General features: G+C 43.5%; 4 protein-coding genes across 7 annotated transcripts in view; 2 read left to right on the forward strand and 2 right to left on the reverse strand.

The window, feature by feature from the left end:
* Positions 1 to 3,951, reverse strand: rpl21 (ribosomal protein L21). Of its 2 annotated transcripts, none has more exons than XM_029695167.1 (6): positions 3,870 to 3,951; positions 3,037 to 3,115; positions 2,770 to 2,831; positions 1,532 to 1,644; positions 912 to 1,062; positions 1 to 539 (listed from the first exon to the last, which is right to left on the reverse strand). In XM_029695167.1, exons 2-6 carry the CDS (start codon positions 3,101 to 3,103, stop codon positions 450 to 452), a joined length of 483 nt encoding a protein of 160 aa, XP_029551027.1. In that variant the 5' UTR covers positions 3,104 to 3,115; positions 3,870 to 3,951; the 3' UTR covers positions 1 to 449. The 2 variants fall into 2 exon arrangements, with proteins under 2 accessions (XP_029551027.1, XP_029551033.1); XM_029695173.1 differs by having other exon boundaries at positions 3,037 to 3,108; positions 3,870 to 3,894.
* A 202-nt stretch (positions 3,952 to 4,153) lies between these two features.
* usp12a (ubiquitin specific peptidase 12a) lies at positions 4,154 to 8,827 on the forward strand. 2 transcript variants are annotated; one of them, XM_029695190.1, is made up of 10 exons: positions 4,154 to 4,541; positions 4,635 to 4,801; positions 5,832 to 5,912; positions 6,113 to 6,326; positions 6,482 to 6,717; positions 6,946 to 7,022; positions 7,135 to 7,218; positions 7,345 to 7,542; positions 7,632 to 7,710; positions 7,974 to 8,827. In XM_029695190.1, exons 2-10 carry the CDS (start codon positions 4,754 to 4,756, stop codon positions 8,073 to 8,075), a joined length of 1,119 nt encoding a protein of 372 aa, XP_029551050.1. In that variant the 5' UTR covers positions 4,154 to 4,541; positions 4,635 to 4,753; the 3' UTR covers positions 8,076 to 8,827. The 2 variants fall into 2 exon arrangements, with proteins under 2 accessions (XP_029551050.1, XP_029551044.1); XM_029695184.1 differs by having other exon boundaries at positions 4,154 to 4,339; positions 4,452 to 4,801.
* A 4,910-nt stretch (positions 8,828 to 13,737) lies between these two features.
* On the forward strand, positions 13,738 to 16,499 carry gpr12 (G protein-coupled receptor 12). Of its 2 annotated transcripts, XM_029695198.1 has the most exons (3): positions 13,738 to 13,947; positions 14,196 to 14,246; positions 14,780 to 16,499. In XM_029695198.1, exons 2-3 carry the CDS (start codon positions 14,244 to 14,246, stop codon positions 15,809 to 15,811), a joined length of 1,035 nt encoding a protein of 344 aa, XP_029551058.1. In that variant the 5' UTR covers positions 13,738 to 13,947; positions 14,196 to 14,243; the 3' UTR covers positions 15,812 to 16,499. The 2 variants fall into 2 exon arrangements, with proteins under 2 accessions (XP_029551058.1, XP_029551062.1); XM_029695202.1 differs by lacking the exon at positions 14,196 to 14,246.
* Positions 16,500 to 21,536: 5,037 nt separating this feature from the next.
* The window catches only part of wasf3b (WASP family member 3b), a 30,089-nt gene continuing 28,465 nt past the window's right edge, over positions 21,537 to 23,160 (reverse strand). Inside the window, exon 9 of the mRNA XM_029695203.1 lies at positions 21,537 to 23,141. Coding sequence (XP_029551063.1) covers positions 22,984 to 23,141 — 158 coding nt within the window. The 3' untranslated portion in view covers positions 21,537 to 22,983. The remainder of the gene's footprint in view (positions 23,142 to 23,160) is intronic.

A 23,160-nucleotide genomic window follows, 5' to 3' on the forward strand; every position in this document is an offset into this window, starting at 1 on the left:
AAATCAACATACACCCAGATGTTCTTTATTTTTTGACAATGGACAGCACTCACATTTAAAGTGTCAAAACACTTCACATTAATGTCAACTCAAATGCAAGTGTAGAGTGCCTGAAGTGGGTGGAGTAAAAGCTGTGTGTGTATACTTTGAGACTGCTGTGCTTGTAGGTCTCAGTTTGCAAGTGAAATAGAAATCGCATTTCACTTCCCTCCGAGTGATCAATGAAAGACAATCATTGAACGACAGCAGCAACCTAAGTCTCCATGGACAGCACCTACATAACTCAGGGTATCACAGAAGGGTCAGTTCTCCCCCTGCCCTGAAACAGCTCCTTTTCCATTGGGTAGTTTTAGATACAGAAGTTACCAACATCCCTGCATGTTAGCGTACATAAGAGACTCAAGTTCACATAAATCTGTGCAGAAACAGTTTTATTTTGGTCAGCACAGTTATGCCATGAACTCATAGGGGATGGGCTCCAGCAGCTGGGGCTCATTGCCCTTGGTGCTGACAAAGCGGGCATCACGGGGAGCAGTGGGCTGCAGGGGGAGATGAGGAAAGGACAAATGCACAGATGAGATGCCACTACAAATAAAAATAATACAAATTCAGGTTAAATAAAAATAGCCATTTAGCAGGCTTTTATCCAAAGCGACGTAGTCATGTGTGCATACATTTTACATGTGGGTGCACAATTCAAAGGACTGTTAGAAATGAAGGCTGAATTACCATTACAGAATGCATCAAACAATCAAAACATTTCACTAGATGTGTTGATGTCCTTTCTATATCTATCTGGAATGTTCAATTCTGTAGAATAGTGACCAACAAGGCAGGTCCTAGAGAGCTATAGGATGTACAGCCCGTTAAAACCCTACTGACAATGGCCCAGGTAAATGTGCTCTCCATACCTGGCGTTTCAGCTCGACCCAGGTGCCCTTCTGCTTGGCCTCCACCTTCCTCTTCTCGTTCTCCTTGACGCGCTGCAGGAAGCTGTCCCTGCTCTTAGAGTGCTTCACGTGCTCAATTCGTACGTTAATCCTCTTGGCCAGGATCTTACCCCTACAGAGAGAAGGGGAGACCGTTTTCAGCTTGGAAATAAATCAGCACAACATACAAAAGGCTACTGGTCACAAGATGAATGAAAGCAGCATAATTGAGACCCTGACTTATCAGAAAACATAACACTTCCAAATGGTGAAAGACTTGTGTTATGCCATGACCCGCAATTGTTTTTGTTTTTTTGTCTCCTTCAACAACCCAAGTTCAAACATACGGTAGGTGCTTGGCCGGGGTGCTGAAGTACAAATACTGTCCCCCACATGAATGACCACTTAGGACATAGGACAGCCCAGGTGGCAAAGTGAAGGTGGGGTTTTGAGATATGCAGCAATCATACTTCTGCAATGTCAAACTTCCATTAGAAAGATACCGGCAGGGCACATCCATGTCCTTTATTAAAGACCTAAAACATGACCAAGCTGGAAAGAAAACCGATACTGACCAATCCAGCATACATTGCCGTACTTACTTGACCTGCTTGTTGACAATGATGCCGACAGCATGTTGGGTTACGTTGTAGACTCTGCCCGTCTTGCCGTGGTAGCACTTGTGAGGCATTCCTTTCTGGATGGTACCTGTACCCTGGAGGAGAGATATTCACAATCTTAGAGTTGGGTTTTGGTGAAGTCCAAAATAAGAGCAAAATATAATAATATTTAGTTACGCTGCAGTCACTACCAATAGTCAGGTTTCCATCCAATTTTCATGTGAATATTCAAAAACCTGCATGAAAACACACATCGGCGGTCTCTTTACAGTCCCCAAGTCCAGAACAGACTACGGGACACGCATAGTACTACATGGAACTCTATTCCACGTCAAGTATCGCACACAAGCAATAAAATCTGAAAAAATATAAAATACACCTTATGATACAGCAGGGACTGTTGTGGATATGTGGTAGTAGAGTAGTGGCCCGAGGGCACACAATGTGTTGTGAAATGTATTGTAATGTTTTTGAAATTCTATACAGCCTTCATTTTGCTGGAATTTGTGCTATGCCATGACCTGCAATTGCGGGGGGAAAAAATGTTGGTGTGAGTCTCCAACAACCCAAGTTCAAACATAAGGTAGATGCTTGGCCGGGGTGATAAAGTAGAAATACTGTCCCCCACGTGAATGACCACTTAGGACATCCCAGGTGGCAAAGTGAAGGTGGGATTGCGTTTTTAGTGAAGATGCGTTTCCAACAAACTGACTTTTTTTGATAACGTAGTGCACATAACTTGCCGTAGATCAAAGCAATGTCATTTGTATGTATTTGTCAAACAGCAGCCAAGCATCAATCATGTCACCAGAATAAACTTTGGATAATTATTGGACAGAAGCATCAAGTTCATCACCTTGCACATTCATCACCCTGTGAAGTTGATCAAAAACGCATTTAATCTATAGCCTAATAAACGGCATGGTTTCCGAATCGTAGTGGGAGGTCCACACCATATCATTGCATGACTACAAATGTACTTCGATATGAGTTATTATATCAATATATCCGCACTAACGTGTTTCCACTGCCATTTTTTGCATTATTTATTTGACACAAAAAGATCCCACCCTATAGAACAAACAAATTGTGTCTGCATTTATAAAATTGTTCCGGTGTCAGCCTGGTGGTGACTTTCATGCGTCAGGCAATTCATCAGCATGAAATGGATAGATGGAAACCTGGTTAGTGAAACCTAGAAAAGGTGGAATAAACCCTACCTTGATGTCAACGATATCGCCCTTCCTGTAGATACGCATGTACGTGGACAGGGGAATGGGACCTGAGGAACAAAGTACATTGATTCTTCACAACCAACCAAAACAACAATTCTAAAATGGGCTTGGAGTAACTAATGAGGGCTAATCAGCTGTGGATCATGCCAGTAACACCCCTAATCTCGAGTTCTTTATTTTAAATAACTCAGAAATTGTAGTGACCTAACGAGACATTTCAGTACATCTTCAGTCTTTCTGATATGAACTCACCATGCTTGCGGAAGGCCCTGCTGAACATGTACCTCGTCCCCCTCCTCTTGCCTCTTGTGTTCGTCATGATGCCTGATTACTTGAAAACATGGACATTCAAACGTTAGATAAACCCAATGGCAAAGTAGGAATTCTTCATTACTGTGGCTGTAAAATGTATGGTTACAAGAGTGGTCTAGGAGTTTGTATAGTAGAGTTTAATACAGTCAATGGATGTAATGCTGTCAAATACAAAAACTTAATTTAACCCCGCCTTATGTATCTATGCTATGTAACTAAATGACCAATACAGTGGTCTGATTAACGTTAACCTGACAACTGCAACCCTGTTGTGACAAAGTGAATTTCACTACAAAGAAAAACAATGTTCTCCGAATCATAACTAGTGGTTATTATAAGATCCATACCAGTACTAACAATAAGGGGCTACGCAAAACATGGAAACGTCAGTCAAAAATACAACGCCAAAAAAACTACGTTACCTATTGAAGTCTAACGTTACCTAGCTCGCAAACTCCGTCCAATACCAATAACGCTTCATTTTCCCAGATTGACAATTAAGTTAATTGGAAAGTCAAATGTTCTGGCTGTGAAAGCCATTGAGCCTAAGAAATAACAAATCCAGCGAACGCAAGTGGTTCGGCCCGCATGGGCAGCCACGCTGTTACCCCATTAACAAGTCGGGTCACTATACGCCACACATACGGTCTTTAAAGGATCAATTCTCGCCTCAAATATAGACTGTGTTTTAACATACTTATGTCAATGTCTTTATATGCATTTAAATCGATATTTTATAAGTTTACGGTCTTTAAATGCAGAGCACATCTTACCCCCGGTAGCTCGCAAGATGGCGGGTACGGCGGAAAGAGAGAACGAAGGACCCGAAACTCCTCCTTCTAAAAGTGATTTAAGCATGGCCTTCATATTGCCTGAACAAACATGCTGGGGTACAATCATTTGTTTCCCCTCTGCGCTGATCTAAGTTCAGTTTTGGTTATCTACCTTAATGACTAAACTCCATTGGTACAATTTATAAAATGATTTCAGATCAGATAATAGCTAACTTCCTTTCCTATTGGAATGTTGAGGCACTGTGAAGCGTCCTATAACCAGTACATGTCAGTGAACTGCTGAACGAGTCATCTGATTAACTTTTGTTAGCTAAATGTATTAAAATAATGCATATTTTGTTGTGCTTGTACATTATCGAAATAATTGATTGATGAACTGCTGACCGTGACGGCTAGTTATATAGACAAGTAAATTGGATTCTAGTCTCAAAAGCCTGATCAAAGTTTCAGTGAGTTTGACTCTGGTTTGACATTAATTACAGTCGTCATTCTCTACACTGCTGTGTGTCCAGAATTGCTCATGTGGGCATGTTTGTGAATGTTATATTATCTACGCCACAGAACATGGACATCGGATGGAGGTTATCTTGCACGGCGCTAAAACGGTCACGGCTAGAAGGGATCTAGCTTTTGTCAAATTAACGTCAAACGGTAGATTTTTTTGTTGTTGATGCATTTTAGCTAATTAGATATTTTCTAAACCTTTACCTTATTCTCCTTAATCTGACGTTAATTTAACAAAAGATGGATCGCCTCCAGACATGGCCCTCTAAGACCAAGCGGAGCTCCCGTCGCCCGTCCAGTGTGTCCTGTCACAAGGGAGTCCTCCTCGCGGTGATTGGGTGGAAGATGGCGCTGGGCGAATGGAAATCCTAATGACAGTTTCCAAATTTGCCTCTTTTTGTACCATGGTGAGTAAATGGCATCTACTAAACACATTGCAAAGTGATGAGAGAGTGGCACGACAACCGTGGTTGTGTTGTTACCATTTTGCGTGACATGGAAGATGGTTAAAATCGTCTGCTTTTCTGTTGCTACCCAGTCAGTTTTCCTGGCTTCACTGACACGACAGTGTTTTTGTCTTACGTTCTATTTCTAGCTATGATAATGTCGTAGGCCTTTCATTTGTTATATTAGTGAGCTGTTTATGTATGATCTTGCATTAATTAGTGATGTTTATCTCGTCCCGCACTGCATAGTTCTGCGGCTTCAGCACCTGGCACTGTAACGTTAACTGTTACCGAGGCTAGCTAGCTTGCACGTTGATTTTGCAGTAAAGCAGTGCGGATGTCAAGGCATTTCAACACTGGACACAATTTGAATACTAAATCAACAGAACTCCGTAATTGTTAGCTGAGTTTACTCAACTCCACGATCAATGGCAAACCTAACAAAGTTATGTTCACAGTTGTGCTTTTCCTGTATGTGAATGCTAATTTAGCTAGCCAACATTTCCAGATAGTTACAGTAGTTAGTTAGTAAGATATAACATTGTGACTGACGATATAGTGAGTTTTCTTCCTGTAAACCCCCTTTATTGAATTCTCCCGAAGCGCGAGCTATTTCTGGAACACAGCAGATGACGACATGATCAGCTGCTAGACAAGACTGGCTGTCAAATTGTTCCCAATTTACAAAGATAACTACTTAGTTTGGCGAAGCTGTCAGACAGACGTCATTCATTTGGATCATACATTTAGTTTATTATGATCAAACCCAACCTCCGTCCATGTAGGCCTACTCAGGAAATCCTGGTTGCTGTGCATTTTCACAGCCTCTGATATTTAGGGTCATGTTCCATTAACAAAGAATGACACAGTCGTTCTGCCCCCCCCTCCCACTGACAGCTATTGGCATTGGATATGAAATTCAATTTGGAACTATTGATCTGTACACACTCCCATCGACCTATGCCAAAAATATCAGCACTTTGTATTACAGGGCGCCAATGCCTCCGCTCTGGAGAAAGAGATTGGCTCAGAGCAGTTCCCTGTCAACGAGCACTACTTCGGATTGGTCAACGTAAGTGAGAGTGCTGTAGTTCACATGCACATGTCTGCTTAATCTTTGTTACAGATTACATGTGCCTTATCCATGCAGACGGTTATAATCTGTGTGTGTGTGTGTGTGTGTGTGTGTGTGTGAGCCTGTGTGTGTGTGTGTGCCTGTGTGTCGAGCTCTTTGCCTTACTCTTTGTATCTGTCCTTGTATTTGCCCCCCAGTTTGGGAACACGTGCTACTGTAACTCAGTGCTGCAGGCTCTGTACTTCTGCCGTCCGTTCCGGGAGAAGATCCTGGCCTATCGCAGCCAGCCCCGACGCAAGGAGAACCTGCTGACCTGCCTGGCCGACCTGTTCCACAGTATCGCCAACCAGAAGAGAAAGGTGGGAGTCATACCACCCAAGAAGTTCATCACGCGCCTACGCAAGGAGAATGGTGAGCGGGAGACGATATGCTTGTAGTTCAGGATGGGGGGAGACAGACCCTCTCTCCCCTGTTTCCCCAGAGGTTGACCCTCTCCCCTGTCTCCCCTGTCTCCCCTGTACCCTACCCACCTCCTCTCCCCCTCTCCTCTCCATCTCCCTCTGCAGAGCTGTTTGACAACTACATGCAACAGGATGCCCATGAGTTCCTGAACTACCTGCTCAACACCATCGCTGACCTGCTGCAGGAGGAGAGGAAGCAGGACAAGACCAACGGCCGCCTGGCCAATGGCTCGCTCGACTCCCAGAACAACAACAGCAACGCCCCGCCTCCCTCCACCTGGGTCCACGAGATCTTCCAGGGAACCCTCACCAACGAGACCCGCTGCCTCACCTGTGAAACGGTACACACCGTCTGAAGCCTCTCGCCCACTTCAACTAGTCAAGTCTCTGTTGTTGTGGTCTGAAGCCCCTCGCCCACTTCAACTAGTGAAGTCTCTGTTGTTGTGGTCAGCAGGATGCAATGCATGTCGGTGATACGCTGTAGAGAGAAGGCTCAAATTCTGTTGGCACGAAGATGGACAAAATGAAGTTTCCATCTGATTCTAGTCATTGCTGTTTTCTCCCTACAGATCAGCAGCAAAGATGAAGACTTCCTGGACCTGTCAGTGGATGTGGAACAGAACACCTCCATCACACACTGTCTCAGGTAAGAACACCTGACTACAATAACACATTACATATTGACTGGCCTGTGTATTGCTTCTTGCTCTGTGTGACTCCAAGTACTCTGACCCCTCCCTCTCCGTTTCTCCCTCCAGGGGGTTTAGTAACACAGAGACTCTCTGCAGTGAGTATAAGTACTACTGTGAAGAATGTAGAAGCAAACAGGAGGCACACAAAAGGTTGGTGTTGGCAGTGTTGTGTTCATTGTAAAAGTAAACAAAAATATTATTCTGTGATGACCGTGTTTATCGCTAGTATAAGGTGTGTGAGGTTGTGTCTCCACTGTAATTGACTCCTTCCCCCAGGATGCGTGTGAAGAAGCTGCCTATGATCCTGGCTCTACACCTGAAGAGGTTCAAGTACATGGAGCAGCTACAGCGTTACACCAAGCTGTCCTATCGCGTCGTCTTCCCTCTGGAGCTCCGCCTCTTCAACACCTCAGGAGACGCAACCAATCCCGAGAGGCTCTATGACCTGGTTGCCGTCGTAGTGCATTGTGGGAGGTCAGTGTTGTTTACTAGGTTGTCTAAAAGTATTCTAACTGACCCTTAAGGTTGTGAGTGTGTTGCTGACTTCCTCGTCTTGTTTTCAGTGGTCCAAACCGAGGACACTACATCGCCATTGTGAAGAGTCACGACTTCTGGCTGCTGTTTGATGATGACATTGTAGAGGTAAGATATTGTATTTGTAGGTTGGTTCTTCTGTCCTTGTGGGGACTTCAAATCCCCAAAAGTTCCACAAGGATTGTAAAACAATAAAAATTCTCCCTTGTGGGGACATTTCCTTATGTCCACATGGACGAAGGCTATTTAAAAAAAATATAATAATAATAATAATAATGTTAAGCTTAGGGGTTAGGTCCCCACGAGGATGGAAGAACAAAACGTGTGTGTGAACATGCATTGACCCGTGTTGTCTCTCCTTCCCTCTGCAGAAGATAGACGCCCAGGCCATAGAGGAGTTCTATGGCCTCACCTCTGAGATCTCAAAGAACTCTGAGTCAGGCTACATCCTATTCTATCAGTCAAGAGACTGACTATTCCTGAAGAGGACAGAACCTCTCAGTGGAGTGGAGGACCATACTAGTGTAAACTGCTCTGTGGTGTCACACACCTACTGAAGCTCAGCCTCAGTCCCCCCCTATCCTCCCTTCCTACCTCCCCCATCCCACTCCTACCTCCTAACTTCCTTCCTCCCTCCCTCCCTCCTTCCCCCCTTCCTCCTACCTCCCCCACCCCGTCACTTAGGCTGGAGATGCTGCTACTGGGAGTTGTGTCAAAGGTTCAGTGGACGTTGTATCAAAGTTTTGTGAGTTGGAAAGCTGTTTAATGACGGTTGTACAGAGGTTGTGTGACTGAGGCAATGGTTCTAGCATGGGGGTTCGGGTGGGGTGAGTGGGTATTTAATGATTCATGTGTTGTAATAGCGGCCAGGCGTCTGCACGCTCCCTCAGACTGCAACTCTGCTTTGGTGCCTGGCTGGGGCCTAGTCAGAGCAGACCAGTTGACTGCATGTGGGGAGGTGACTGTTCCAAGTGTGGGACACTTGGGTCGTGTATTTCTACCGTGTACAGAGTGGTATTTGTATAAATATGAGAAGAATAAGATGATATTATCATAGGGGAAAAAATGTAAGACCTTGAAGATTATGTATTGTCACTATGGTGCACTTTTGATACCGTTTTGTAGGTGTTGGCAAGGTTTATGTGAGGGTTTGCTCGAGACGGCCTGTTGTGAAATGGTCATTTTCTGTTTTAAAGAAAAATGTAATAAAAGATAATAGATACAGGCTGAGAGTGTGTGTTCTACTTTCATAGACTGGTTCCTCTCCCCCAGGTGCACACTGATGACTCATCCTTGCTCAGCACTGCCCCTGAGTGGTTGTACCAGGGCACTACAGGTTCATACTGCAACAGCATAACAGCCGTGTATTTTTAATGAATTCACACCTCCAGTCATGATGCTGCCTATGTAAGCAGCCCAGCCCACCCACGGTTGCCTTAACAAAAACGAGGCTAGATAATGCGAGGACTCTACCTAAGGCAGGTGTGTGGAGGAGACTACTGACTAGCCACCTACAGACAAAACTGAAGACAGACTTAATCAATGAATGATTGAAAGTGAAGGCCTTCAAGCACAGAGGAACTGAGAGTGGTGAGGGATAAGGGTAGATAGAAGATGGATGAGAATCGGGAGGAGGTGGCTGACAGATTATGGTTAGAATAGACATGCCCAGAATAGCAAAACACAGGGGGCTAGGATGAGGAAGGAAGCACTCTGCGTCAACATGGCATTGGAGAAATGTGGACAAATGTCCGAATCTGAAGTAAAATAGGTCAAACCGTGAGATCTTGTTGCATGGTGATACCACAGCCTGGTAACAAATCATAACTTGTCCCTGCACTTAAATCAAATCAAATGTTATTTGTCACATGTGCCGAATACAACCTTACAGTGAAATGTTTACTTACAAGCCCTCAACTAACAATGCCGTTTTAAGAAAATACCAACAACAAAAAAAGTAAGAGATAAGAATTACAAATGATTAAAGAGCAACAGTAAATAACAATAGTGGGGCTATTTACAGGGGGTACCGGTACACAGTCAATGTTTATTTTATTTAACAATGTGCAGGGGCATCATCCTCTATTTCCTCATAGAGGATGATGTCATCTTTCTGTCTAAAGTAACTGTCCAGTAAAAATCAACTTTTAAAAGTTAATATTCTGTTGACTTATACCCAAATAAGGTTGTTGACTCGTCCTATGGCCTACTTGTATTTGTAGCCAAAGCATACGTTTGAGAAAAAATACCTAAACCCTACCTCAAACTAGTATCTCAAACAGACGATTTAAAAAAATACTTGCTATTTCCTCATAGAGGATGATGTCATCGTTCTGTCAACTTGCATCAATATTTTTATTTATGACTGGTATACGCCCACACCATTAATTATGTTGTTGGGGTATGCCCATACCATTCCAACACAGAAAAGCTGCTTTTTAACATATTTAATTAAACATTTTGGAAGGAATACTATTCAACTCTGTCATTAATCATAGGTCGTATTTCATAGAAATGTGGAAACAATGGACGGCCTATCAATTATTATTTAATTTTTTTGTTTATCAATTATTTTTTAAATGTATTGCAACAATAATACCAATATAACACATCAATACAGGGACATTTCTGTGAATACAATGAAAAAAAATGAAATAATCGAACACCAGGCGACCAGGCAATGAGACAGACATTCAGAGACATAACTTCTAATCATTTTTCCAACTTTTTAAGTTTCACATGTTTGAGGGATTTATAAAATTGCAACAGTTCAATTTAAAAAAAAATACAAAATAAGGAATTTTTCCACCCCATTTACATTTGTGAATATAATATTTGGCCAAAAGAATAATAATGTTAATAAAATAGTTATGATCTGAATTACAAGGATAAGCATAGTGTCATTTTTTAAATTTTATACACAACCATTCATGAATTTCAAGCCATAGTTTACTAGAATGGCGGCATGAAAAAAATAAATGCTCTATAGATTTTGAATCAGAAGAACAAAAAACACAAGGAGTTTTGTCAAAATTGAGTCTTTTGTGCAAGAAATCATTAACAAGGTAGATGGAAGAAAACATTTTTTAATTAGTTTCTTTAACTTTTGGGATAACTGGACAAGTAAGGTAAAAGGTAGTCACTTTTGATCATAGCATGGGTTGGTCACTTCCATATTAACATATTTCATTATAATCACCAAATATTACTTAATTAACTGCCAATCGTATCCACTTATTGTTGCATTTTTTATCCAAAAGATTCAAGTCATTAATTTGTAAACTTGGAAAAGAGGGAACAATCTCATAATATAACCAAGTGTTCTTAATAAGTCCAAGTACAGGAAGTGGAATTGCTTTGCAATCCTTAATATATCTTAACCAAAAATACAGATCCCTTTTAAATCCTCAGACTCAAAATATTGCTAGTAAATCTGTGGCTAAAATAAATAAAAGAGGGGACATTGGACAACCCTGTCTAATTCCTCTAGAAATAGAGAAACGAGGGGATGTGCCATTACTCACAGAACTGCTAATATCATTATATATCATCCTTATCACTATACAGAAATTCTCCCCAAACCCAAAAGTAGAGAGTTCTAAATAAAAAGTTGTGTTCTAAAGAGTCAAAAGCTTTAAAAAAAATCTAAAAACAATATAAAGCCATCATCTTCTATGAACTCACTGTAATCTAAAATATCTAAAACCAATCCTATATGGGTATGGATACTCCTTCCTTTAATGAAGGCTGATTGAGTTTCACTGATTATATACAGCTGAAGTCGGAAGTTTACATCCACTCAGGTTGGAGTCATTAAAACTTATTTTTCCACCACTCCACAAATGTCTTGTTAACAGTTTTAGTTTTGGCAAGTCGGTTAGGACATCTACTTCGTGCATGACACAAGTCATTTTTCCAACAATTGTTTACAGACAGATGATTTCACTTATAATTCACTGTATCACAATTCCAGTGGGTCAGAAGTTTACATACACTAAGTTGACTGTGCCTTTTATGGCTTGGAAAAGCCAGAAAATGATGTCATGGCTTTAGAAGCTTCTGATAGGCTAATTGACATAATTTGAGTCGATTGGAGATGTACCTGTGGATGTATTTCAAGGCCTACCTTCAAACTCAGTGCCTCTTTGCTTGACATCATGGGAAAATGAAAAGAAATCAGCCAAGACCTCAGAAAAATAATTGTAGACCTCCACAAGTCTGGTTCATCCTTAGGAGCAATTTCCAAATGCCTAAAGGTACCACGTTCATCTGTCCAAACAATAGTACGCAAGTATAAACGCCATGGGACCACACAGCTGTCATACCGTTCAGTAAGGAGACGCGTTCTGTCTCCTAGAGATTAATATACTTTGGTGCGAAAAGTGCAAATCAATCCCAGAACAACAGCAAAGGACCTTTTGAAGATGCTGGAGGAAACAGGAACAAAATTATCTATATCCACAGTAAAACAAGTCCTATATCGACATAACCTGAAAGGCCGCTCAGCAAGGAAGAAGCCACTGCTCCAAAACCACCATAAAAAGCCAGACTACAGTTTGTAACTGCACATGGTGACAAAAATCGTACTTTTTGGAGAAATGTCCTCTTGTCTGATGGCACAAAAATAGAACTGTTTGGCCATAATGACCATCATTATGTTTGGAGGAAAAAGGGAGAGCCTTGCAAGCCGAAGAACACCATCCCAACCGTGAAGCACGGGGGTGGCAGCATCATGTTGTGGGGGTGCTTTGCTGCAGGAGGGACTGGTGCACTTCACAAAATAGATGGCATCATGAGGGAGGAAAATTATATGGATATATTGAAGCAAAATCTCAAGACATCAGTCAGGAAGTTAAAGCATGGTCGCAAATGGGTCTTCCAAATGGACAATGACCCCAAGCATACTTCCAAAGTTGTGGCAAAATGGCTTAAGGACAACAAAGTCAAGGTATTGGAGTGGCCATCACAAAACCCTGACCTCAATCCTATAGAATATTTGTGGGCAGAACTGAAAAAGCGTGTGCGAGCAAGGAGGCCTACAAACCTGACTCAGTTACACCAGCTCTGTCAGGAGGAATGGGCTAAAATTCACCCAACTTATTGTGGGAAGCTTGTGTAAGGCTACCCGAAACGTTTGACACAAGTTGTACAATTGAAAGGCAATGCTACCAAATACTAATTGAGTGTATGTAATCTTCTGACCCACTGGGAATGTGATGAAAGAAATAAAAGCTGAAATAAATCATTCTCTTTACTATTATTCTGACATTTCACATTCTTCAAATAAAGCGGTGATCCTAACTGACCTAAGACAGGGAATTTTTACTAGGATTAAATGTCAGGAATTGTGAGTTTAAATGTATTTGGCTAAGGTGTATGTCAACTTCCGACTTCAACTGTATATTGGTCTCCAATTGTCCAGGTAAAGAGAGCCCTTCTTTGGTTTGTGTATAATAACTATTAGTTCCTGTCTCAAAGAAGGAGGTAAGATAGCATTAGCAATACCCTCTTTGTAGACCGAAACCGATAACTATCTAATATCAAGCCAAAAATGTCGATAGAATTCAGGAGTCAGGCCATCCGGTCCAGGAGATTTACCTATAGGCATTTGTTTAATGGCTTGGTCCAACTCAGTAATATATATAAATCAGAATCACTGAGTTTCTTAAACCTTACTTCTGTCAGCCAACATAGTTATTAACTGAATCAAAAAAGGAATCCAAGTCGCTTCTGAAAGATAAGATTGATATAGTGAACTGTGGAAAGAGTGTATTTCCTTATTAATCACTTCAACATCATCAGATATAGTGTAATTTACATACATTGATGTATTACTATTCCTAGTCTGCCTACTCTTCTACAAATGAAAGAAATAAGATGTGGGTTTTTTCTCACCTGTTTCCAATCCATTTGGCCTTTGAACGGATGAAGGCCCTGTGCCTTATATAACACTACTATCAGACTCTGTCCTTGAGCAGTGGGCGCTGACAGATGAGTAGGTCCTCCTGGTATTGAGCTGTTGCTGTCTCGTCCTCCCGTAGGGGGTATTGAACAAACAGGACGCGTCTCGGAGTCTGGCCCGTTAGAGAGCAGCGCTCCCCCTTTTCCACACCCCCGCTCGCTGCACAGCCGCAGTCCACAGCAATGCTCCTGTAAAGCCTCTACTCCGCTTTCCCTGCTCTCCCTCTGTGCTTCAGTAAAGACCCATCCAGCCCCCGGTGCTACAGTGCTGCATCTTCATCTGATCGGGGCTCCGCACCTGCCGCCATCGTTATCAATAGCCTATAATGGAAATACAGCAAGGACGCACTTTTATCTAGCCTTACGCCGCACCACGGAGTCAAGGTAGGCATGTTAATAGTGGTGGATACATAGATGAATGAATGAATTAATGAATGGACGGGCGGTCTATTTGAGGAAAATTGTTAATACAATGCAACCAAGGCTATTGTTAATGCAACCTGGCGGGGTTTTGGGGAAAACCAAAGGTGATTCAATATTATTAGGCCCAATGTTGAGACTCATGAGAAGGTAAGAGAGGAGCACCACAAAGGACTAGGATGCTGAAATTGTCTGTTTTGCGTTATTCTAAGCATCTACGGGTTGTGGCAGAGAAGAGGCTATCGGGACCATTTCCTCTTATGGTGGGGTGAGATACATGTACAATCGAATGTGTGCATAGCGCAAGCTGCATGTCTTTTAGGGTTCCTATTCCTACATTGTGTGGTTTTCATAATTGGGCCTAATATCAATTTATGATTGGTTATTATAGTAGGCCAATTTCGAAATAATTTATATGGAGGCTGTTGATGAGTAGTCTACACAATCTGCCACAAAACTGCTCCATACCACAATGACTATAGCAAGTATAGGCAACTGTGTATTGTTCTTTCAATTCATACCAGATAGGTTACAATATATTTTAGATTATAATCAGGCTGAGTGATCTCTTGTTACTGTATTAAAAATAAGGCATGAGCATGTGTGGGTAGAGGGATAATGTCTAGGCTACTATAGTCCTCTATGTATAAATGATCTTGTGTGAGCTCTCATCTCTGTGCGGCTTCTTAAGTTTGTGTGTGAATTTTGACATGTGTGTGTGTGTTTGGTCCATGCATCAACGTGTGTGTGTGTGTGTAACCTCTTATAACACTAGTATATGTGTGTGTGTTTCCAGACGGGGGGCACAATGAGTGACGAATACAAGGCGTCGGTCACCCCCAGCTGGCTGACCCCTGACCCCACAGCCTGGTCCAGCAGCGGAGACGGATTCACGGACAACGCCACCTACTCACCTCTGGACTCCTTTCCCCCGGTGCCCCCTCTCCTGGTCAACCCCTGGGACATCTTGCTGTGCTCCTCAGGGACCCTCATCGCCTGTGAGAACGCCCTGGTGGTACTGGTGATCTGGCAGAACCCGTCTCTCCGAGCCCCCATGTTCCTGCTGATCGGCAGCCTGGCCCTGGCTGACCTCCTGGCTGGTCTGGGCCTGGTGCTCCACTTCACCTTGGCCTACCTGCTGAGGTCTGACTCGGCCCAGCTGCTGACTGTGGGTCTGGTGGTGGCCTCCTTCTCAGCCTCTGTCTTCAGCCTGCTGGCCATCACCATAGACCGTTACCTGTCTCTCTACTACGCCCTGACCTACAACTCAGAGCGCACCGCTGCCTTCACCTACACCATGCTGGTCCTCCTCTGGGGCCTGTCTCTCTGTCTGGGCCTACTTCCCGTCACAGGGGTGAACTGCCTGACGGAGGAGTCGACATGCAGCGTGGTGCGCCCGCTGACTAAGAACAACGTGGTGGTGCTGTCCGTATCCTTCCTCCTGCTGTTCGGCCTCATGCTGCAGCTGTACGTGCAGATCTGTAAGATCGTCATGCGCCACGCCCACCAGATCGCCTTGCAGCATCACTTCCTGTCCACCTCGCCCCACTACGTCACCACCAGGAAGGGCGTGTCCACACTGGCCATCATCCTGGGGACGTTTGCCGCCTGCTGGATGCCCTTCACCGTCTACTCCCTGGTCGCCGACTACACGTACCCGCCTCTCTACACCTACGCCACCCTGGTGCCCGCCACCTACAACTCAGTCATCAACCCAGTGATCTACGCCTTCAGGAACCAGGAGATCCAGCAGGCTCTGTGGCTGGTGTGTTGTGGCTGTATACCGGCCAGGGTGGCCCACAGGGCCCGGACCCCCAGCCACGTCTGACCCAGACCCAGGCCCCGGGAGGGAAGGAGAGAGGTGCCCTGGGCAGAGGAAGGCAGGCAGGCAGGGCTCATGCTGGGTCTACTGCATGGCTCTGTGTCTCCATGGCTGGGCTGTATCCAGTGAAGGATGGAAGCAGCAGGAGAAGGGGAGGTGGAGGGATAAGTAGAGGCAGAGACATACAGTATATATATTTGAGTATAGGGCTTTCGCCCATTGCCTGTGATGGGATTGGAGAATGGATGGCTATGGAAGTGAGTGGTGGAGGATTTGGTACGTACCCAGGTGTACTGTAGGCCTACTGTACTACTGTCCGACCTTCTCTATCTCTGTCTTCCCCGATATAATATAAAACAACATCACATGATCTGACCTGCCACCATAGGTGTACCACCCCCCCTCCACACCTTCACCCCACCGTTGGGTTTACGTGCCACGAGGTGTTCTGCAGATGACTGGGAAAGGATGGTCGCATGGCGCTGCAGCAAATGTAGATTACATAGAATGATGTAGCCTACCTAGTTTTAGCCGCTTTTACTGATGCGCGTTTTTTTCCTCCATAAAAAGATTGAGAGATTATTCTAGACTGTTTAAACTTGTCCCACAAGTTAAAATGCTCGTGTGTGTGCAAAAAGACAATGTATGTGTCCCATGGACAGAGAGGGAGAGCGAGAGGAGTGGAGAGGAGGAGTTGTGGAGGGAGTGATGAGCAAGAGAGGGCGATGAGCAAGATGCAGACGTTTCCCTACAACGAAGCCGGGCTGCGGCTAGAGCATCTCATCTCGCTGCTGCACTCTGAACGTGCTTTGAAAGCTAAACAACCGCGAGAGGCTAAAAATAGCCCGGGTGCTCTGTGATCCGCGCGCCCTGCGTCCTCCACAGACACGGAGTAAAGAAACCAAGCCGAGGAGGAGAGCGGGCGCTTATCTTCCCTTCCATCCATCTTTCAATCTCTATCTCTCCCCATTTCACGTGTGAGAATGTATTATGATGTTCTGTTTGCTTTACATCCTGAGGTGACAACAGCCTCCAGAAGATAAGTACCCTGATTGCCCTACCCCTTGCGCGTGCCAAATGCCCTTAGATTATGATAAAGCCTATGGGTTTGATCTTTTTTTATCGCCGTTTTATCCAGTCGCTTCTTCATACATAAACAGTTCAATACTCATAACTAACTCATTCTGTATTTTACGCACGTTAAGTAGGCTGACTTCTCTTGAAAGTAGAGGAGAGTGAAATGCTCCCTCTGCAGATCAAGCAGACCGTTAGACCGGCTGGGAGCTGTTGAAACGGAATGTATTGTAGGGATCCTCGCTATATGAGCCAAGTTATAATTACCACCAAGCGTGTTAACCCTATTGGCACTATGTGTGGGGTGTTTGCGTCTTACGCCAGATACCCGGGTTTGCTTCCTCTTTTTGCTACGTTGTCAGAAGTGGGATGGCGGCCGTGGGGCCATCGGACTACACAGCCCGAGGTGTATGAAGGGGCTGAGGTTAGTTCAGAGGGGGCAGTGTAGCGTTCGTTGCTATATGAGCTGTGGGTGTTTGCCTTTCACTCCAGAGACTCGGTTCGCTTCCAACTCCCTCTGTTGCAACAGTATTTTTCTATTAATTTGATCTTTTAGCCTATCCATTAGGTTATGAATATACCTGATCACCAACCATCAACCTGCATGTTCGCATAGGACTTTAATGAATACCATTTCCCCTGATATTGCAACCTGGCCTCAGACCATTGTGTATTATTCTGTATGTAAATCCAAGATACTCCATTTTGTGTGTTATGTTATGTTTGGTATGGTTACATAAGACAGCCTTAACTCAAAGACAGCGAGTTGGAATCTCATCAGGACAACTTCAGCATTTTAGCTAATTTCCAACTACTTAGCATGTTAGCTAACCCATCACCTAATCCTAACCATAGCCCTTTTAGTTAACCCTAACCTTAACCCTTTAACCTAACCCCTAAACTTAACCATAACCTTGACCCCTAGCCTAGCTAGAATTCGGAACATATCATACATTTTGCGAATTCGTAACATATAATACGAAATGGGGATGGACATCCACAAAGTAATAGAGTGTTGCTTATCAATAATCTATCTATGTGACGGACCATGGTACAATAAGTGTATTTATTTTAAATGTTTTAATCTTTGGATAACGAGAAAGGAGGAGAGCAGTGACACGTGTTGTTCTTCCAGCTATGGATGTCTCCTGCCTCCTGCCTCCTGGATCCACTTCCTTACCATGGCTGACAAAAGCCTGTCAACACTACCCCCTGATTTAGAGCGGTTGGGTTAAATACAGAAGACACATTTCGGTTGAAGGGATTCAGACTAGGTATCCCCTTCCCTTGATCATAGCCAGCGGTGCGGACTTCACGCTGCTTGCCTGGCGAGTACCAACGATTCAGCTCAAAATGAGGCTTGAACCCGGGACCTCTGCCTTGCTAGCACACGTGACTGCCCTCCTTGACAACGTAACAACCGTTTGAGCTATCGGAAAATATCTAAGCCGATAGCTCAATTTCAAGATAGCTGTGGAGTGAGCTTACGGATACATCCTTAATACATTCACCCCTTCTAAACTCGCTTCATAGCTAACAACCCGGCCTTGGAGCGGAGCCCAACTGCGGATCACGGCACCACTATTATGGACGTCGCGCTGCTTGCCTAGCAGGTACCACTTCCTCCTGATTCGGCGCAAACCCAAGACTTCTGCTTTGCTAGCACACATGACCGCCACCGTCTTTGACAACGTACCAGCCATTTGAGCTATCGGAATATATCTAATTCGCTAGCACCATCAGCGACATTTCAAGCTAGTGTGATCTTATAGTTGTTCTTAACTCTGTTACAGCATCGCCCTTCACACATTGCTTGTTGATGAGGGTCAATCGGCCCTAGGTCCTCATTCTGCCCCGTCTTATCAGCCAGCAGCAACAACGAAGTGTTAGTTACTTCATGGACCGATAGCAATACTCTGTCAGCAATAACCAATGATGTGTATAAGCCCTGGATGAATGACAGGGGGCGTTGTATTGAAGCCACCGCGCAGTCATCTTGGTACTCCCCCTCCAGTGTAAAAAATATTTAGGAAGACATAGAAATGCATTTATTAATGTCTACATTCGTTTCTGATAAGTTTATTATATTACAGACACATTCATGCATACTTTAAAATATGTGAGCTAAACATAAAATAACATTTAAAAATCCTTAAAGTATTTTTTTTATTACTAATGTTACTGTCCCCTCTACAACAAAACAAATACTTAAATGCATGTAATTTTGTCCTTGAAAAATGTAACTGAAATACTGTAGAATTCCATTAATTCCTATGGAGGACTGCTGCTACTGGGGAGGGCCAATATGGCCGACCGGTGGCTTCAAAGCCTCTCAATGGCCAATACATAGCATTTGCAATCCAGGGTTTATACACATCATTGGCAATAACAGCCTCTTCCCAGCAGCATGACCACCTCCAGCATGATATACAACAACAATGAACAACAGCCCTTATCTACGATGCCTGGCAGAGTCCTTATACGACCAGGCCAAAAAGGACTCTGAACTTCCCCAATACTTGTGCCGTATGTGATTTCTCTAAATGGGAAATTAGATCTTGACTTGTGTGTTTTGTTTTTGAAAATGTGAATGGGACAGGATACTGACTGCCACCGTCCAGTATTCTGTCATTACTCATTACAATGTCACTGCCTCCTTTGATCTGAATCTACTGCTGTATTCCCTGGCTACGGTCGTCTTCAATATCTTACATTGAATGAAACCCGGACTCTGTGAGAAAATATCTCACCGGTTTTCAGTTGCATCTGCCTTTGTGAACATATTAAGTGTTTTTGAGTGTTGTAAACCTAAGTGTCTGTGAATAAGGAAAATCTTTCTGTGCATATGAGTTGCATGGCCTCTGAGTGTGTGTATGATGTGTGTATGTGTGTGTGTGTGTATGTGTGTGTGTGTGTGTGTGTGTGTGTGTGTGTGTGTGTGTGTTTGTGATCAGAAGCACAGACCTACTGTATATCTGTCTCCATGGGGACAGTAGATCTGAGGATTTACTTTCTGCGTGACCCTTTCACCTCAGGGGAAATGGCTGCCAGTCTTCCCATCATTCTGAGAGAAGTGGCCTCATCACACAAATTCCACCAGAGGAATGATGTAGAGAAGGATAGTTCCTGATGTGTTGAAATGAATAGTGGAGGTGTGCAGCAGCTGACCCTGAGCAGTAGTGTGGGGCTAAGGCAATGACTTGGCGTGATTGATGGAATAAGAGCTATCATAGAGCCTGGTATCACAGGTTCTGATGGCTCTTCACAGACCAACAAGGCCAAGAAGACAATGTCCTTTACCTTTGATGAATAATCTATTTTGTTATATTTAGTGAAAGTTTCTATATTTTTTTCTAGCGTTGTCACGCCTGAATTCTGATTTATCTAAAGTATCTTGTATTTTAATGCGCTGTAGAGCCTCTTCTGAATGTATTGGTAAATATACATTATTGTTTATTTAATATGGCAGCCTGTAGACCAATTAGATTCTGTAGATATAGCATGCATAGCTTTTTATAGGGGTGTTATGACATCATGTATGGTGCTACCTACTCCAGGGTCCAAGGGGGACTCAGGTGCACCAATTTTGAGTGACATCACATTTTACCCCCAATTACTGTTTTCTAAAGCCTGTTTACATTTCAATCCCTAGCCCCTTCCCCCAATCCCTCCCCCTTCTTTAGGCAGATCTGCAAAGTCTGGATAGGTGAAAGCAGTATGGCGTACACTTTACTTAGCCTGTTGGAGGGCTAGGTGGAGCTGTCGCAGTACTTTCACCTATCAAAAATCTTGAGGATGTGCCGGACCAATGAGCTAAGGGCTAGGGACGGAAACGAAACCGTGCTTACCTTATTTTTGGAATGTTCTCTCATGTACAGTAATGCCAATCGTTCAAGGCTCTAGGTGAGCGTTCATAGTTGGGATAGGTGCAAACAAGGGCTTCACATTCTTGAGTAGACAAAGGAACCACTGGTGTGTGGATATGGTACTTTACTGTTTGGATAGCATATTTACTTAATGTTAAAGTATTGTGCAGTGTAATCGCACAGAAAAATGTAATTTTGATTGTACAGAGGAATGAACATTCATGTGGTTGGAGGAGTTTCTAGTGTGACCGGTGGGGTTTCAAGAGTTGTAGGTGAATTATGTGGTTTGGTACCCCGATCCAGAGCTAAATACAAGTCTTTTAACTCCTCAATGGCTGAGAATGGGGAGGGATGCTACAGTAACAGCGTCTTGTGTAGACTCATGCGTTGTTTTAAATGTGAAATGCACTTTATGTTGGACAAAAAAATGGCACAACAAACTAAGTATCTGCAAAATGAAAACTATAAATGATAATCAACATGCACTAACTGAGATATTGTAAGACGTGTGAACGTGGTGTGTATTTTTTCAAGGTGTTAGATGTAATTTTTTGTTGCTTTGGTTAGTTTACTGAATTGAGAGATGTTGTTAATTTTCTATTAAAAGAATGTGCTGTGCATTAAAAACACAAGCCTGTGTTGGTTTGTTTTGTTCACTCTGAATCCACTGGCTCTGCTCCCATGGTGACGTCCTTCTAAACCGTACTGTTACCATGGAAACTGCTGTGTCACCATCAGGACCATGTTGTCTCCATGACAACGTTGCGTCAGTAAAAGAAACGCAGACAACATTGTAAATATCCATTTTCAGATTTATTCTCAAGGTCAGAGTTCAAAGGTTACAGATTTTACAAAATATAACCATGACAACCCTAAACCCAATCCAATCTATTTTTCAGCTTCCAAATCGTTGCTAGACATCACTAAGCGATCATAGACTCAGATGTTATTCATTAAGCTTCCTTTCACTCAGATCTCTCTGATCTCCAATCAGACGCACTTAACACACACTCCAGCTGCGTTTCATTATCCATTCTTGAGTACCACTTAGGAGGAAGCCCAGTCAATAGTCTACATCAGTCACATATATAGAGAGTTAGGCCAGGTTTTACAACAGCCCCCATGTTAGCGCCCATATAGAACTTTATTAATGAATTGTTGTGATGTAACAATACGAGAGCGCCTCTGACAGTTCCCTATGAAATAACCTGCTGTAATCAAGCAAAACAGAACAGACATTTTTATTGATTAGCAATGGGGATAATGTGTATCCAAGTCAACAAATTGCACATCTGCTTTCACTGAAAACTATCAGCAGTAAACAGCACAACGTGGAAGCTTTAATTATCACTTAGCAACGGCTATTGAGGAGAAAGTGGCGCTCTATGAACGTTCAGAGAGAAACGGCATTGGCCTAACTCTAAACATATATGTATCTGGTCTACATTGTTGGTGCGGTTGATGGAATACAGCCTCACTCTCAAGTCAATCCCTCTCACACAGGTATTGTTCAGAAGGAACACAGTTGGGAAATGCTTTTGTTCCTCCTGAACGCTACCCTGACCACCGCAGTCCACTCTGACTTCTCTTCCTCCAGTTGCTATAATCTACACATTAAAAGCTTGTCGCTTCCCAGATTAACTATTAATAAGTGTTAAAGTAAAAACATTAGAATAGAGAAGTAGATTTTCTGTCCAAGGGGAGGTTGCTATTTCTCCAAGTGACGCCCTTAAGATAGTTACCATACATGAGATAAGTCCCCATTCGTGGGGTGCCACGACATACAGGGCTTTACTAGTGTTATTATGGATAACATATTATACAGAGACACTGTGGTCTCCTGGGGTGTATTCAAGATGCCCAGAGCGTTGCATGAGCGTTCTTAAATGTTAATGTAATAGTACTGAATTGAACGTTCGTTTGCAGTTAGTGTCTGTATAGCAGCTGAACATGACAGTATGCATCTTGAATTCACCCCTATTGTTCCAGTTCTGAATCCTTCAGCGGCTGATGCAGGAGTCTGATCTCCCAGCAGTGCTACATGTGACCAAGGATCACCCAGCTTATATACTGTACAAACATACCTACTACACGAGGGAGTGTATGAGTCTGTGTATGTGAATGTTAGCTTATGTTTATGTGTTGGTACAAATACCTTTTAGTGGTTCTTAGTTTGTGGATGTGAACGTGCACATGTGTATGTGCCTTTCAGATTTAGAGTGAGAGTGTCTGTGTGTGTTAGTCAGACCAGTCGTTCTCCTCCAACTCGGAGTCGTCCTCGGAGTCGGAGTACTCAACGGCGATGCGTCTGGACAGGATGGTGGCCACATCGTTCCCTACAGGCTCTCTCTTAGCCTGCTGCTCCTGCTGCTCCTGTCCCTTCTTCAAGTGTATACCTACAGCCAGGGAGAGACC

The sequence above is a fragment of the Salmo trutta genome, chromosome 2, assembly GCF_901001165.1.
Source record: "Salmo trutta chromosome 2, fSalTru1.1, whole genome shotgun sequence".
NCBI classification, from domain to species: Eukaryota; Metazoa; Chordata; class Actinopteri; order Salmoniformes; family Salmonidae; genus Salmo; species Salmo trutta.